The sequence below is a fragment of the Fundulus heteroclitus genome, chromosome 8, assembly GCF_011125445.2.
Source record: "Fundulus heteroclitus isolate FHET01 chromosome 8, MU-UCD_Fhet_4.1, whole genome shotgun sequence".
Classification (NCBI taxonomy): domain Eukaryota; kingdom Metazoa; phylum Chordata; class Actinopteri; order Cyprinodontiformes; family Fundulidae; genus Fundulus; species Fundulus heteroclitus.
This window is the reverse complement of record NC_046368.1, coordinates 5,060,225-5,076,003: the sequence shown is the minus strand read 5'-3', so window position 1 is coordinate 5,076,003 and position 15,779 is coordinate 5,060,225. Positions and strand designations below refer to the sequence as shown.

The 15,779-nt window shown below is 40.6% G+C and overlaps 1 protein-coding gene across 1 annotated transcript in view; it reads left to right on the top strand.

The window, feature by feature from the left end:
• dcc (DCC netrin 1 receptor) overlaps positions 1-15,779 on the top strand; it is a gene marked incomplete in the record, with an annotated part of 404,255 nt that overhangs the window by 235,049 nt on the left and 153,427 nt on the right. The window contains 2 exon segments of the mRNA XM_036139981.1: positions 2,862-3,016; positions 5,019-5,139. Coding sequence (XP_035995874.1) covers positions 2,862-3,016; positions 5,019-5,139 — 276 coding nt within the window.

The window sequence follows — 15,779 nt, the reverse complement described above, 5'->3', positions numbered from 1 at the left end:
GCATGTCTGTTGACAGTCACGAGGCGTTGCTGCACGAGTAAGCTGCAGAACCTTTGCTGTCAGGAAGGTTTGACGGTAGCATCGCTGCACGGGGCCTTTCAGGCTTCATCCTCGTCTCTGTTGAGGCTAAAAATGGCCTCCGCATCACATCCCCTCTCTCACGGTACACACAAAAAAAAAAAAAAAAATGAGACAGGGAGCGAGGCAGCAGAACTTGGATGTGACAGCTTCACCCCGACTCTGTCCTGTTTACAACCTACTGAGCCGAGTGATTCCCGAACAGGTCCTGCTGCTTCAATTTCTTTACATCTCAACATCCCAAACTGCTTCCACTGTTACAACAACCATAGAAAATGACATCAGACCAATGAAAAGGGATTCTTAATACAAAAAAAGTTCTGTTATGACCATGTTTGTCCTATGCAAGCATGAGGAAGGCTGCTGGACCGATAGACGTCCATCAGACCGATGCTCCAATTCAGATTTATTTATAAAGCACATAACACCAACACCCCACTGAGCATTACAAAACCAGAGAGAAAAGATGTGTTCTTAAAAGAGATTTAAAATTGTCCCACCTAATTTGCAGCAGGAGATCATTCCAGAGTTTAGGACCGGGCTCCTCTGAGCTTGTCTGGTTATCTGCAATGACATGAGCAAAGGGTCAGCTGACTAACGAGGCAGCTCATATGGCTGTAAAAGCTGGGATGTAGAGCGGGGCAAGGTCGTGCAGACTTTAAAAAATCTTAAAATGGATCCGTAAATGGGCGGGCAGCCAGAGAAGTGAACTCAGAACTGCTGAATAGTGCTCAAACTTAAAATACGTGCATCTGTCTCCATGCGCTTCTAGCCAGGTGCTGAAGCCCAAAGGAGCTGGACTTGATGACAGCCTGTCAATTATAAGCAGATCGTCTATTTTGAAACTAAGATTTGTGGCGGTCGGGCTTCAGAAACTGGCCGAGACACCCCCCAGGTCCAAACACAGGCCCTCTGATGCCCACCTCTGCCCCAGGCCAGATAAAAGAGCGTTTAGTTACATAAGGTCATTGCTGAGGCTGCTGTTACCAAACATATTAATAAAAATAATTTTTCCCTTTCTGAGAGGTTCCTTCTCTTCTGCTTTACAGCTTAACTTTCAATTTTGCTATTTATTTATATATCTAATCTATTGTAGAAGTCTAGCATCTTCTGTCTATGTGATTTTGCCACAATCACACCCAATTTCCCCATTGTGGGACCAAACAGGTACTTCTATTCAAAAAGTTTAATGGAAGAAAAAAAACAGCCTTAAAGCTGCAGTAGGGGACGTTTGTATGAATGTATTTCTTACATATTTGTTTTACTGTCTTGACAGTAAAATATAAGTCAAATAATCTGTGAAACAAATCAAGCTCCTCTGGCGCCTCCCACTGGCCCTACAGCCATCTGCAGAAATCCACCGCTCCCGGTCAGAAGCAACCAATCAGAGCCAGGAGGAACGTCAGGCTCTGATTGGTTGTTACACGCTTCCAGCTCCAGACTATCTGGTGGGCTGCAGCTGGTGGAGAAACAACCTGTTTTAAAGAAAAAGAGGCACCGGACGCAGACTTACCCAGGGACACTCGCCACAACTTTACGATGTAAAACTGGAGAAAATGTCTTAAGCTGATGAGAGACCAGAACCAACAGCGCAAACGAGCTGACGGTCGCTTCCGGAACATCTCAGCAGAACCAGAGGCGGATCGCCTCCATGCCACCATGCATTGATGCAGGAATTCATGCCTAAGGAGCCCAGACCCGATACTGAGAGCAAATACCGTTAAAGGACATGGAGACACTAATCAGCGTCAAAAACCTATTTTTATTGGTTTGATATAAAATTCTAGTTTTCTAAAATACAGATGGTTTGATGAGCTGTAAACCAGAACCATCTGAATGAACAGAAACGAACAGTTAAATTTGCTGTTTGGACTTAAACAAAGAGAACAGCCAGAAACGTCCAGATTTAGTCTCAGTAGCTACGTTTACGTAGACAAAAGTTATCGGAATAAATGGCCGATCGGAATAATAAAGCGTCATGTAAACAAGACAATCGGATCGGATTAAGCTCAGTTGGAATGTGATTGTATTCTGAATGAGAAAGGTGGTTTATCCCGATTGATTATCCGATCAACATGCATATAAACGCTTGTCAGGATCGAGTTATTCTGAATGTGGCAACCTGCGCCTGACGTTAACGTGACGTATTTCTGCGTTGGTGAGTGGCGGAAATACGTTGGGAAGAAAAACTGTCGGTGCTCCTTTCTTAAAACCTTCCTGTTCAAAAAAGTAAGAGAGCTCAAAATTGTTATTTATTCAGTAACGACTCAACCGTAATTAGAACATCGTGCAAGTCCAGCCTGGGCTTCTGCTACAAAAGAACTCAGAAAACAAACAAACTCGTATAAAACCGCTTTGTTTACTATTTTTTGTTGTTCAGTAAAGACTTCTGAACAACTTCTGAAGAAGAAGAACTTCAGAAGTTCATCTTCTTCTGTGGTTTTTTTTAGGACAATGTGATAACTGTGCATGCCAGAGTGGCTCTATTCTGAAAAAAAAAACAGGTGAGTATAAACACACATTATGATCGGATTAATTGATTGTGTGCCCATATAAACGGTACAATCTGATTATTTTTTGATTTTCAATCTGAATACATTTCAATCCGATTGTGAAATTTTGTGCACATAAACTCGCTCCTCGCTGTCACCTTCATCCCTGGCGCTGGAACCGTTTCACTTTGTTTGTGACAAACTGTAGCAGAAGCTTGTAGCAAATCCTCTCCACTGATTGGCCGTGTGAACGTGGAGGTTGATGTGACGCTTGTGCTGTTGTCGTTGCAGTTCCTCCTCAGTTCCTGAACTACCCGACCAACACGTACGCCTACGAGTCCACCGACATCGAGCTGGAGTGCGCCGTGACGGGAAACCCGCTGCCGTCCGTCCGCTGGATGAAGAACGGGGAGGAGGTCATTCCCAGCGACTACTTCCAGATCGTGGTGAGTGGTTCCCTGGACCAGGTGTGGGTTCTTCTGCACGCCTTCAGGTTCTACTGGGCAGTCGCCCCAAGTTAAGGGTTCAACATGGAATCATTTTTTATTATTTTATCTATTTATTAAACATTTACTGCAGAACAAAAATCTGTTTTCCAAACAGGTCCAGAACTTTATCTTTATAAATAAAATTTAAATGCCTTTTTTTTTTTTTTTTACTAAGTTTTAAGAAATCTACTTGAAGAGAGTTATCAGACTGCCTGAACTTAAATGGAGATTTATTCATCCTTTCATTGAATGGAATTAAAATTGGATTTTGCAATTGATACAGAAATAGAAATGTACTTTTATTTGACTTCATTTAAACTTCCTCTTCACTTTTAAACAGCTGCCAAGGTTTTTAAAAAAACCCTGCAGATTTGAATAAAAACGTCACACTGCGTTTTTGTTTGAATTAAAACCGAGCAGGTAACCGTGGTCTGCGTTTATCATCAATAAAATGGCAAAATGATCAGATTTAAAAAAAGAACACATGCAATATTCAGCCTGTTCCTCCTGAAAAATAAATGTGAATCTGAAATATTAACATGTTTTCTGTGAGTTTAAAATTTTTCTGCTAAATATTTCTATTTATTCACTTCCTAAGCAGATCGGGTCTCGTCCAGCTTTTCCCACACGACTAAAATAAGACATGAAGGGATTTCCCCCTCCTCCAGTATTTAGATCTCGTTTTATTTAGTTGACGAAAACATGAAATATATGGTGTTATAGTTTTTATTGAACTATTTTCAGGACAAAAACATTGTTGAAGGAAGTATTCTCTCTGGTACCAATAGTTGTGGATGGTGGCTTTAATGAAATGTCATTAAAGTTTATTTCTTTTTATCCTTCTGTTTAAATCCTGATTTCATTTGCTGTTTCTCCAACAGTGATGGAAGCAAAATATAAAAAATCTCATTAAAGCTACTCTGTTAGAAACATCTTATCCAGCAGCAGTACATGGTCTGATGATCCTGACTGTAATGTTTACTAAAAAGAACGGGAATAAATGCATAAAATATTTAACAGACTATTAAATGATTTTGGTATTTCTGTCAAAATAACTTAATAAAATAAGATTAAAGTCATACATTACAGCAGAACCAGCTCACTGAAAGTTGGACTTTATCTGAGTGAAAACTTGTTTTTGTTTCATATAGGTATATTTTCTGCACTTAAATCTTTAGCTTGTGGAAAACAGCAAAACACGAAACTGAAGGAATTTCAACAGAATCTAATGGAAAAAGTAGAAAAAAGGTGCAATAATATGTTTTGTAAAGTGTTGACTGTTGACGAGTAATGTGGCATAAAACTTGCAGAAAGCACACAGGTTGCTCTGTTTAGTTTAAAAGGCAGATTTAACAAACCTTTTACAAATTGCATCAACAGAGCTAAATAAATCCAGCACTGTACTTAGGGCTGGGCGATAAATCGATTTAATCGATTAATTTAAATTAATTATCAGAAAATCTAGATGTTATTTTGCCACTGAACTCATTGTGCTTCCGTGAATAGTATAGCGGTGATGTTGAATATATGTTTTGGAAAATATATTGTCAAATAATGTAAAGAGGAAACCTTTTTACCATAATAATTTAATTTACTCATTTACTTATTTTTCTAAGTTAGTTTGAAGCCTGTTCTTAGCTCATTTTGTAAAACAAATAGCAGCAAAAATGTAGTTTTCATTGTTTACAAATGCAGGGCGGCCATCTTGAATTCCGGTCAACTCCCAGAACGAATGCTTGACATAAAAGAAAGTTTTATATATATTAAAAAAAAAAGCTTTAATTTCTTTTTGTGAAACAAAAAGGAGAGGAAACATGATTTGGTATATTAAAACCTGAGATTTTATTTTCAAGCCATATTGCCCAGCCCTAACTATAATGCATTAAACCCTTGTAACATGGGAGGTCAGGAAACGTTGCTGACATTTTTTATATATATTTTTTTTGTTCTTGTGCCTCAGGACGGCACCAACCTGCAGATCCTGGGTTTGGTGAAGTCAGACGAAGGATTTTATCAGTGCGTCGCTGAGAACTCTGCAGGCAGCTCCCAGGCCATGGCTCAGCTGCTGCTCAGGGAGCCAGGTAGGAAAAACCCAGACGACAGATAGCTGCACACGGCACCGACCGACATCCAGACACAGCCTGCCGTCACAGCTCATCGCCTGCAGCTCGCTCATCAGCATCGTCTTCTTATTTGCAAAGTTATCGTTCACGTTCCAGTCTTTGTTTCTCCGAATGCAATCAATGATGTGTAAAATACACACATTCAACACGCAACATGAGGGATATTTGACATTCATCCAGAGCATGAAGGCACTGCAACATTTGAGACTGGAATATTTTAAACATGTTTTATGCTAAGAGGGTCATTTAAATATATCGGCAGGTCCTACACTAGGTGAGGTATTTAATTTATTGGCAGGATCTGATTAAAACTAAACAGGCACTGTTGACAAGTGTACAGGTGCAAGTTAACCCTATTAACTTCATAATAGCAATTTTCTTTTGCTCTGCGAGCTTCAGCTGTGGAGAATATGATGAATATGAAGCCTTTGAGGTGTTGCTGCAGACATCAGCCGCTGCTCAGTGGAATCCTTAGAGATCCCAGTCCAAACCAACGTGTTTTTAATTTAGGATGAATTTCAACTGCTTCCCCAATGGCTTCATGCTGGTATAAAAAATTATTTTGCAAAAATTACCCAAGGCATAACAATCATTATAGACGACTGTCAAATATGTCGTTTTTTATAGCATGTGCTGTGATCAAAATAAGTTTAAACCTTTAGGTGACGTCTACAAGCTGTACTTTCTTGGACCACAGGGTACCGCAGTGCAACTTACAAGTTGCTTTTAATAAACTTTTGGGTAACTTATCAGGCACTTATCTGCAAATAATATGAATGTTTGCTTTAATTTCTGCACGGTAACTAATAGTTTTATGCATATTTAATATTCAGTTGCGCATATTTTACATTTAAGTCCTAGGAAAGTGCAGGGAATGTATAATGAAGATTCTGAGAAATACATTTACGAATTTCATAAAGGTAACCTGTAAAAAAAAATTTAACAGAGTACCCTGTTCAAGGAAAGAAATACATAACCGCAGTGGGGGTTCTAGACCAAATTTAGTAGGGGGGCCAGGGTGGGGCCAGTGTTTTTTCACAGGGGCACAGAACAAAAGATTGGGGGGAGGAGGGGAACTTAACAGGTCAACATTTCATCGTTTAATATATTAAGTAAGCCAAAGAGCCAATTGTGGCTCTGGAACTGCAGGTTGCAGACCCCTGATCTTTTCTCAATACAGTGGGAGCTTAGCGTGAAACAGCTTAATTTTTAATTATTGTTTTTTTTTTATATTTATTTTTTAATTATTTGTGTTATTTTATGATTGGGTAAAAACATAAACGAAAGAAATAGAACTGATCCAAATGACCAGTCAGTCACGGTATCTTTGTCAGCATTTATCATTCTAATAGATTTAATATCATGTTTTTAGAACAGGGGCCATAACAGGGGTCAGGAATAGTTCTACAGGGGCACAGGCCCTTTTGGCCCCTGTCTAGAACCGCCCCTGCATAACTGTCACAAACATAACCCACAGATTTAATGAATATAAGCTGTAACTGAAACAAAGATAACCTGTAAGTTCAGGAAATGTACTAGAGGTTGAAGACAGTAGAAAGTACCCTCTAAGTCCAGGAAAGGTATTTTCCAGACCCTGAGGATGTAACCTGTGTGTTCTGGGAAGTACTCGCTGAGTTTTTAAAAAGTAATCTGTGAGTCCTGGACGATACCTTGTACACCTATAAGTTCCTTCAGTGCATCCTGAACGTTCCACATAATTAACCTACAAGTTCAGGGAAAGCACCATGAATGTGATGGAAAGCATCCCGTAGGTTTATGAGGAGACAGCTCTCTCCATGCAGGTAGTTTATAATGTTCATCCTACAGGGTTATTAATAGCACATCTCATTGTATCTTTAGGAAAGGGATTCTGTGCTTCTACAATAATATTCTCCGTGGGTTCATGGAAAGTACCATGAAAGTGGACAAAAGTTCAAGTTCTTTGAAAGCAAACTGCCAGCTCCACATAAAATAACCTTTAATTTTGGAGGAAATTGTTCCCTCAATTTATGGAACTTATTCTGTAAGGTCATGGAGAGTTCTGGAAAGTTACAGAAAATAATGGAAAGCGTCTGGTAAATTCAGAGTAGGTATATATTTTAAGTTGGGAGAATGCAACATGTACATTCAGAAAAAGCTCCTTGTAACTTTTGGAAAGTACGCGGAGTGTCATAAAGTCCAACCGGTTTGTTCAGGAAACATGATCTGTGAAGCAGAGGAATTAAACTCTTCCTTCACGTGGCGCCTCTGAAGCTTCAGTCGTAGAGATTGCTGGATGTTGATCTGCAGAAGCATCACATCCTTACAAATTAACCTCATTTGTAGTCAAATCATCACTGCAGCATCTTCTGAGTCCGGCTGAAAGTAAACAGAGTTGCATCTGAGATCTGAACCTATCACGTTGCGTTGCATCAGATGGCATATTTGAGCAATGCCCGCATGTTTGCTTCCATGTTGCAGACATCTTTCTGCGTGGGGATCCTTGTTTCCTCTTTGAAGCGAGCTGCCTGTTTGATCTGTGCGGTCTTGATCCTCTCTTGTCTCCGCAGCTTCATGGTAATCAGATTAGAGTCGCAGCTGAGAGAGCAGCAGGCTCGCTGGGTTTGGCTGAGCCATTGTTTGTTGTTGTTGTGTTTGGGTTAAGGCCCGGTTAGTCGCGTCGGGTGACAGCAGATACCGCCGTCTGATGCGATACTCGGGCGTCCCCCCGCTCAGAAGACCTGAGTCAGCAGTAGCTTCGTCTCTGCTGAGCGTTCAGGAAATGAAGAGGAGACGTGGAGTGCAGCTTTTTATGCTTTCCGCCACTTCTCAGACGTGTGATCTGAGAGTCTGAAGGATTTTTAACATTAGCAAAGTGACAGAAAGCAGGATGTGTGTTGTTGCATCCTTCAGAGGAAGTCACGAAACAAACACCCGTACACGTTTGCAGAACTCTCTAAGCGTTACGGGGCTCCAGACATCTTGATCTCCCTTTCTTCTCGTCTCTCGCTCTCTCGCTCTCTCTCTTTCACTCTGTACTTTAATCACTGTTCAGTGCTGCTTCCCCTCCTGAGCAGCAGCACAGATGGCAACACACGCAGACATTAAGAGGGTCAGATGGCTGGTGTTATCGCTCGGTTACTATCGCCACGGGAACCCAGCATCCCAGCAGGCTCGCAGCAGCCAATCAGAGATTCCCGAGGGAAACTACGCCGTGTGTGTGTGTGTGTGTGTGTGTGGATTGTCGGCATACCAGCTTGTTACCCCTGAGAATGCCAGAGCTCTTGATCCTTGGAATGACTCTTCACACACACGCAGGATTATACAACAGGGTTTGTTCTTTCGTGCACCTCAGATCTCGCCGCTGCGCATCTACACACATTTGTCTTAAACTCGAGAGCAAAAAAAAAAAACCCCCGTCAGACATCAACGTTAATTAATTAAGAACAGATGCAGGTGGAGATGCTCTGCCTGCTTTTCTCCTTCCTGTCACCGGTATGAGAACGCTTCGCTGGCTTTAAAGTCACCGCCACAGCCAATCCGTCTTCACATCCTGCATGTCTTTAATGACGGGATTTCACATTTTAACTGTGATGTTGCTTCGAAATCATTTTTAACTTTTTCTCACCCAAACATAGAGAACAGCCGAACCTTTTGCAGTATTTATTCTGTTTTAAAATCAATGTGGAGATTTCGTCTTTGTTGTTCAAATCAAAAAGAATGTTGCACTAAATATGGAATCAGTGACTGCATGCATACGCCGCTGTGTTTCAGGGTTTGTCGTTGCTGTCAGCACTAATGGAGCCAGAGACCTTAGAGCAGTCAGCCGTTTAACTTACTCAATAGCCATTGTTTTTGTTTGTTTGTTTCTAGCCATTACCAGATGTTAACAGTAATGTGTCTATAGCTGTAATAGCAGTCGACATTTATCGCAGCTTTTTGACTGCGCTAACCACAGCCAAACACTGCAAGAGATCAAAGATGATTCCAGCAGGTAGATTACATTTTTTCCACACTAACAATTGCGTTACTAGAAGCCATTAGCACTAATGCTAGACTGTGTCTAATAGCAGTCAACTATTTAGCATAGCTTTTTAAATGTGCCAACCACTGCTAGTGCTTGCTAAAATGCTAACAGTACCACATACCAAAGATCATTCAAGCGAGTAGATTAAAGTTTTTCCTCACTAGCAGCTGTGTTATTAGAGGCCATTAGCCAGATATTTAATAATTAAAAATGTAAACGGAAGAAAATGTAAAAGACAGCATTAAAACTAATGGCACAAGAGACCTGATAGTACATTAGCACATAATTTTTCCCTCAGTAGTCATTAATGTATTATACGATTACTGTAAATCCTAAATCATTCACACCACCAGCAGATTAAGGTTTAAAGTAATCGTTTAATATTACCAGCAAGCTTTTTTAAGCATGTTGGAGCGGACAGCCCGACATCTGAATCTGATTGAGACGCATTAGAAAGCATGGCTGCCAGGTCTGACTGACAGTTTCCATCCCAAACACAACAAAAACAGCCCAAATCTCAACTTTTGTTGAACTGATGTTAAAAGTGTAGAACTATTACATAATAACACACCTTTAGCACAAGAGCTGCAATAAAGCAAAGAAAACCTTTACACATACCATCTCGCTACAAAATGTGCAGTCAGGTAACCAAATAACCAACACAAATGTCACTTTTTCAATCGTGTCACCATAGTAACTGCAAAAAGAAGTTAACAGTAGCCTGCAAAAATTGTTGTGTATATATAGGTAAATAAAAAAAATATTTCTTTCTCTCACAGACTGCAGAAAGAAATCCATAATTTCTCTTTCACAATGAAACATTTTTAATTTGATTATTTTGAACACACTCCACCACTGTGGAGCCGCTAGAGCGAAGAAACAATCTCCTCTTAGTTTCTGTTATGAACCAATAAGAGATTAAAAAGCAATTAAAATAACTTTAAAATGGATCCTAAAACGTAAAGGCAACCAGTTTAAGGAGGCAGTATTGTGCTCAGACCTGTTTTGTTCCAGTTAAAAGTCGTGCTGCAGCATTTTGCACGACCCGCAGGCGCCTGGTGCAAGCTGCCATAGTTCAGTGTTTAGCTTTTCGTTGTGCTGAGCTTTGCTAGCGCTAGCTATAATGCTAACAGTGCTACCAACCGAAAATAATTCAGACACTTAGCATACTTTCCGTTAGCCTTACCAGCTATTACTAGTTATTATTTATATCAGCAACTTGAACTGATGCTTTCTTAAGTTAGCTTTTTAGCATAGCTTTTTAGCTGTGCTTACCTCTGTTTTCAGGGAGCCAGCAATGCTAGCTATTTGCACTAATAGTTCTGTGTTGTAAATAAAAAGCATTTGCTTTTTATTTTTTTAAACATTACATTTTGAAATGTAATTTTGCGAGTCAGCCGGCAAACAAAGGTATATTTGGTCTATGGCATTAATTTTTTAAAATCAAGTTTCAGGAAGTCAGGATTCGCTGCTCCATTTTGTCTCGCAACTTCCAGTTAGCCAGTTTAGCTGTTTAGCTGATAGTTCTAGCCCTGGTTGCTAGAACTCTTGTGGTGAAGTAAAATAGCAACTTTTAAAATCAATTAAGCGCCTTCATTTTGTGGGATTAAAGCATTAAGGAAAAGACAACATGACCATTTTCACAGTAGTGTGTTGGAAAAACTTGGGCTTCTAACTGGCCAAACCTTCCCTACTAAGTACAGCAAATCACAATACAGGGATTTAAGATTACTCTACTGCTTACTGAGAGAAATGTTACCTGGTTAACAAAATAATTGTAGTAGTTATTAAGTCACGTTTTATTTAATTTATACTATCGCCTACTATGAGCCCCTGATTAGTAGCCTATTTGGTGTTTTTGATGTTACATGTAAATCTATAAACTGTTTAGCATAAATTAATCTGGATGAATATATCTGCTGTTTTTTATTAAGGTCACAATTCGTTAATTTTACTTAATTTACTTAATTTGTTAGATATTTTTTATGTTTCTGGTCCATTTAGACATTAAGTGATCCATCTTATTTTTGTAATTATCCGTGACTTTAGGACGTTTAGCTTAGAAATGGTGGTTAGTGACTGTTTATTACTGGTAGGTTATTTAGTCTGGCTCTAAATGGTTCAAAGGTTAAAAGGAAAGACGGAGGGACACTCAGGTTCTCTCTGATTTGCAGTCGGCTCAGTCCCTTCCCGCCCGCTCTGCAGTGCAGTTTCATATAAATTCTGGTGTGAACCTCGTCTAAAGTGGGGATCAAGCTTTAAGCCTCAATCCAATCATGTTTTCCTTCGGAGATACCTCCTCTCTCTCTGTCAGGTGTTCATCTTCCTCCCGTTCTATATTTCTCTATTTTTACCTCTCTGCTGAGCCACCGTCGTCCTCTGAATCTAAAACCGAGAAGTTTTTTATTCTTCTCTGACCCTGACTTTATTTCTGACTCCATTCAGTTCATCTTTTCACACATTTCAGCTTTTTGTTTTCCATTTTTTCCAGATGGAGCCAAACTGTCAGTTGTCATATCCGGGTTCGAACAATGATCAAATCTTTGCCTCTGAGTTTCACACAGAGTGACGCGGGAGGGCAATAAATTACAGAATGGGAGAAGAAAGGTGGAACAGAAGGGAGGAGGCTTATGGAACATCAATCAATCAATCAATCAGTCAATCAATCAATCAATCAATCAATCAATCAATCAATCTTTATTGTCAACTACAATTTGCATTGTAATCGAAATTACAGTTCCAGTGCAACCGTTCATCACATACATCACAAACATTTTGGGGGAACGATTGACTGAGGTCTTGCGTTGCCAAAGAATACAGCCGTTCGGTGCATTCCTCCAACCTGCCCAGGGCCCCGCCTACACGGTGCCCACAGGGCGCTGCCCTTGACTCTGTGGAAAGATAGAAGCCACAATAGGAAGGGAGAGGGAAAAACACATATATTACGCTTTATCCCATTAAAAGGATACAGTTTAAGATATCAAAAACCTTGGCACAAAAAGCACAAATATGACGAGACACATATAAGCAGAGGTTAACATTGGAGATAGTCTTGGAGATAGTCACGTGTAAGTTCAAGAGAGAAGTGAGCATCAGTAACGTGCGTCGTTGTTTGGAGTTTTTGTGTGTCCATGAACGCCGTCCAGCAGGCAGCGTCCTTGATACATTGGAAAGTTTTTGTCACTCGCGCCGCAGCTTAACGAGTCCACAGATGTCCGTGGGGAAGGAGGGAGTGGGGGGAGAAGTTCTGAGCAATCCTGCCATAACATCCTGGGGAGTTTTTAGATGATTAAAATACACAATTTGTTATTAGAAGCAAGTTGAACCAACTTTACATTAGCTTTAAGAGTCTTTTCATCGCTGGAAAGAGATAATGGAAGGAGGAAGGGAACGAAGAGTAAAAGGGCTGGAGGAAGGAAGGAAGGAAGGAAGGAAGAAAGGAAGGAAGGAAGGAAGGAAGGAAGGAAGGAAGGATAGATAAAGGGCTGGAATAAGGAAAGAAGGAAAAGTAAAGGGTGGGAATGAGGAAGGAGGGAAAGAAGGGTAAAAGGCGGCATTATTGAAGGAAGTCAGGAAGGAGGGAAGGGAGGATAGGGTAAAAGGCAGGATTAAGGAAGGAAGGAAGGAGGGAAGGAAGGAAAAGTAAAGGGTGGGAATGAGGAAGGGAGGAAGGTAGGAAGGAAAGTGAAAGGATACAGGATGGATTGGTAAGGATGGAAGAAGGAACAGTAAAGGGCTGAATGAAGAAGGAAGAAAGGAAGGAAGGAAGGAAGGAAGGAAGGAAGGAAGGAAGGAAGGAAGGAAGGAAGGGTAAAAGGCGGGATTAAGGAAGGAGGGAAGGAAGGAAGGAAAAGTAAAGGGTGGGAATGAGGACGGAAGGAAGGAAGGAGGGATGGAAAGAAGGAAGGAAGGAACAGTACAGGCGCTAGGACAGTAGGAAGGAAGGAAGGAAGGAAGGAAGGAAGGAAGGAAGGAAGGGTAAAAGGTGGGATTAAGGAAGGAGGGAAGGAAGGAAGGAAGGGTAAAAGGTGGGATTAAGGAAGGAGGGAAGGAAGGAAGGAAAAGTAAAGGGTGGGAATGAGGACGGAAGGAAGGAAGGAAGGAGGGATGGAAAGAAGGAAGGAAGGAACAGTAAAGGGCTGGAAGTAGGAAGGAAGGAAGGAAAAGTAAAGGGTGGGAATGAGGAAGGAAGGAAGGAAAAGTAAGGGGCTAAAGGAAGGAAGGAATACCAAAAAAAGAAGGTAGGGCAAAGGAAGAAAGGGCAAGAGAAAGGAAAGGTAATTAATTGAAAAAGGGAAGAAGGAAATGGATAAAAGAAAAAAACTGAAGGAAATAAAGGGCAAAGGAAAGATATGAAGGGAGCACGATAGGAAAGGAAGGAAGCAAAAGAGAAAGGAAATAAAACTTGAAATGAATAAAGAAATATGTAAAAGTGGAAAAGGAAAGGCAAAGAGCTAAAAAGGATTAAATAAATATAAGAAGGTAAAAAGAAAAAGGGCGAGGTGAACTCAGGAGGGAGGAAAGAGAGAAAGAAAAATCAAAGGAAGGTGAACAGAAAGATCGGAAAATAAAAAAACAAGTAAAGAAAAAGAATGGGTGGATGAAGAGGGAAGAAAAAAGATGACAGGAATGAATGGAGAAAAAGACACGAAGACCTAAAAAAAAGAAAAGAAAGAAGAGCAGATAAGAGATAGATTTCAGTCCAGCCTGCAGGATGTTGATGCTGCCAGAAGAAAAGAAAAAAGTCAGAGATGGGAGGGTCAAGCGAAGGGCAGGACGAGAGAGAGAGAGAGGGAGAGGTGGAGGGAGAGAGGGGAGGAAGTGTGTCAGCCATGACAGATTTGTATTCCACAGCGAGTGTCTGACCTTAGCAAACCCATCACACACACACACACGCACACACACACACACACACACACACACACACACACACACACACACACACACACACACACACACACACACACACACACACAGGTTTTATCTCACACACACAGAAATGCTTTCAGTCCGTTACTTTCGCTCCGTCTCTCTTCTTCTCTCCTCACAAATCAACACTCTGCCCTCTCCATACATATATACGGCTGAGGTGTTGGGCTGAGGATGCAGGATAAAGGACGGATGGTGGGATGGGGGGGGGGGGGAATATGTTGCCATGGCGATGATAGCTCTCTCTCTCTCTCCCATCCTCCAGCAACAGAGGGGTGTTGCGTGGGACAGGTACAGAGACGCATTAAGATGTTTGTTTTCATTGTTGCTCCTCTTCCTCCTGAAGGCGATGAAGGCGTTCCTGACACGTCTGCAGACCTTCAGAGGCACCGAAGGGGTTCTAGAGTTAGGCGTGTTGTCACAGACCGGTAGCATCGGCGAGACGTCCATGTGCATGAACACACGTATGACCAACCTCCACGTATGCAGAGAAAGAGATAAATCTGTTGAGCTTAGTGGGGAAAAAAACCATTTACACAATGACTCAAAGCAGCTCGCTTTTAGGAGAACATGGCTCCTATAAAAAAAATAAAGAATCTGATTGAAATGTTTTCCACATCTAAACAAACATGAGAATAAACTATATGAATAAACGTTCACATCATCAGCATATGTTCTGTTCCTTTGTCTACAGGGGCGTCAAACTAGGGCTGGACGATATTTCGCTAACGATATATATCGATCTATAGACATATATCGATGATAGAAATTAAGTTAAACTAAATAACAGTTTTCCTTCCTTTTGCATTCTAGCCATCTAGATTAATATTACAGTCATTAATCCTCCCAGCCAATCACAACGCAGACCCAAGAACCAAGCTCCGCCCCCTTTAGAGTTCAGAGAGCACATGTTCTTTTTTTCTTTTTTTAAAAAGTTACAGTTGATTGAATAAAGATGTTGAGTTTGAATTCTGTGTTCTGTATCTGAACATAGGTCGATAAGAAACAGAATAAAACGTCCAGGGCTGCACTTAATATACATGTTTTGAATTTGTTGATAATTATTGATATCGATCGATATGATTTCTGGTTTATAGATTATGCTTTTTATCTATATCGTCCAGCCTTGCTTCAAACTGAACTACCGTCTCGTGCACACAGGTTCTACTGAGTTACATCTGTGGTTCATGTGATCAATACGTAGAATACTTTTTACACAGCTTTTTACTGTATAGACGCTCATAAGTCCGTCTGTCGATGCGTTAAATCCATCCGTCTGGAGCGGTAGCTGGACTCGGCCGATTCCAGATATCTGCCATAAATTCATAGGACACTTTTTACGTTTTAAAAATAGGTCTGAAATTATAGTTGTTTTTTAGGAACCCTGTGAAACCCAACCTGTCCTCCCTGATTAGGAAACAGCTTAGCAAGGCATCACCAGTCGTTAAAAAACACACAAAGCGCATGAAAAGTCGTTCTGCCATATGATAGAAAATGATCGATGCATTTTGAGACATCCTCAAAGTCTGACTGGAATCCTCAAAGTTCTATGATAAATACGCCAAACAGAAGATATTTGTGTTGTCTGATCATTTTACCAAGTGTTAGTATTTTTTTTTTAATAATTAATCCTTTATTTATAGGTTATTATAAGATTTCATAA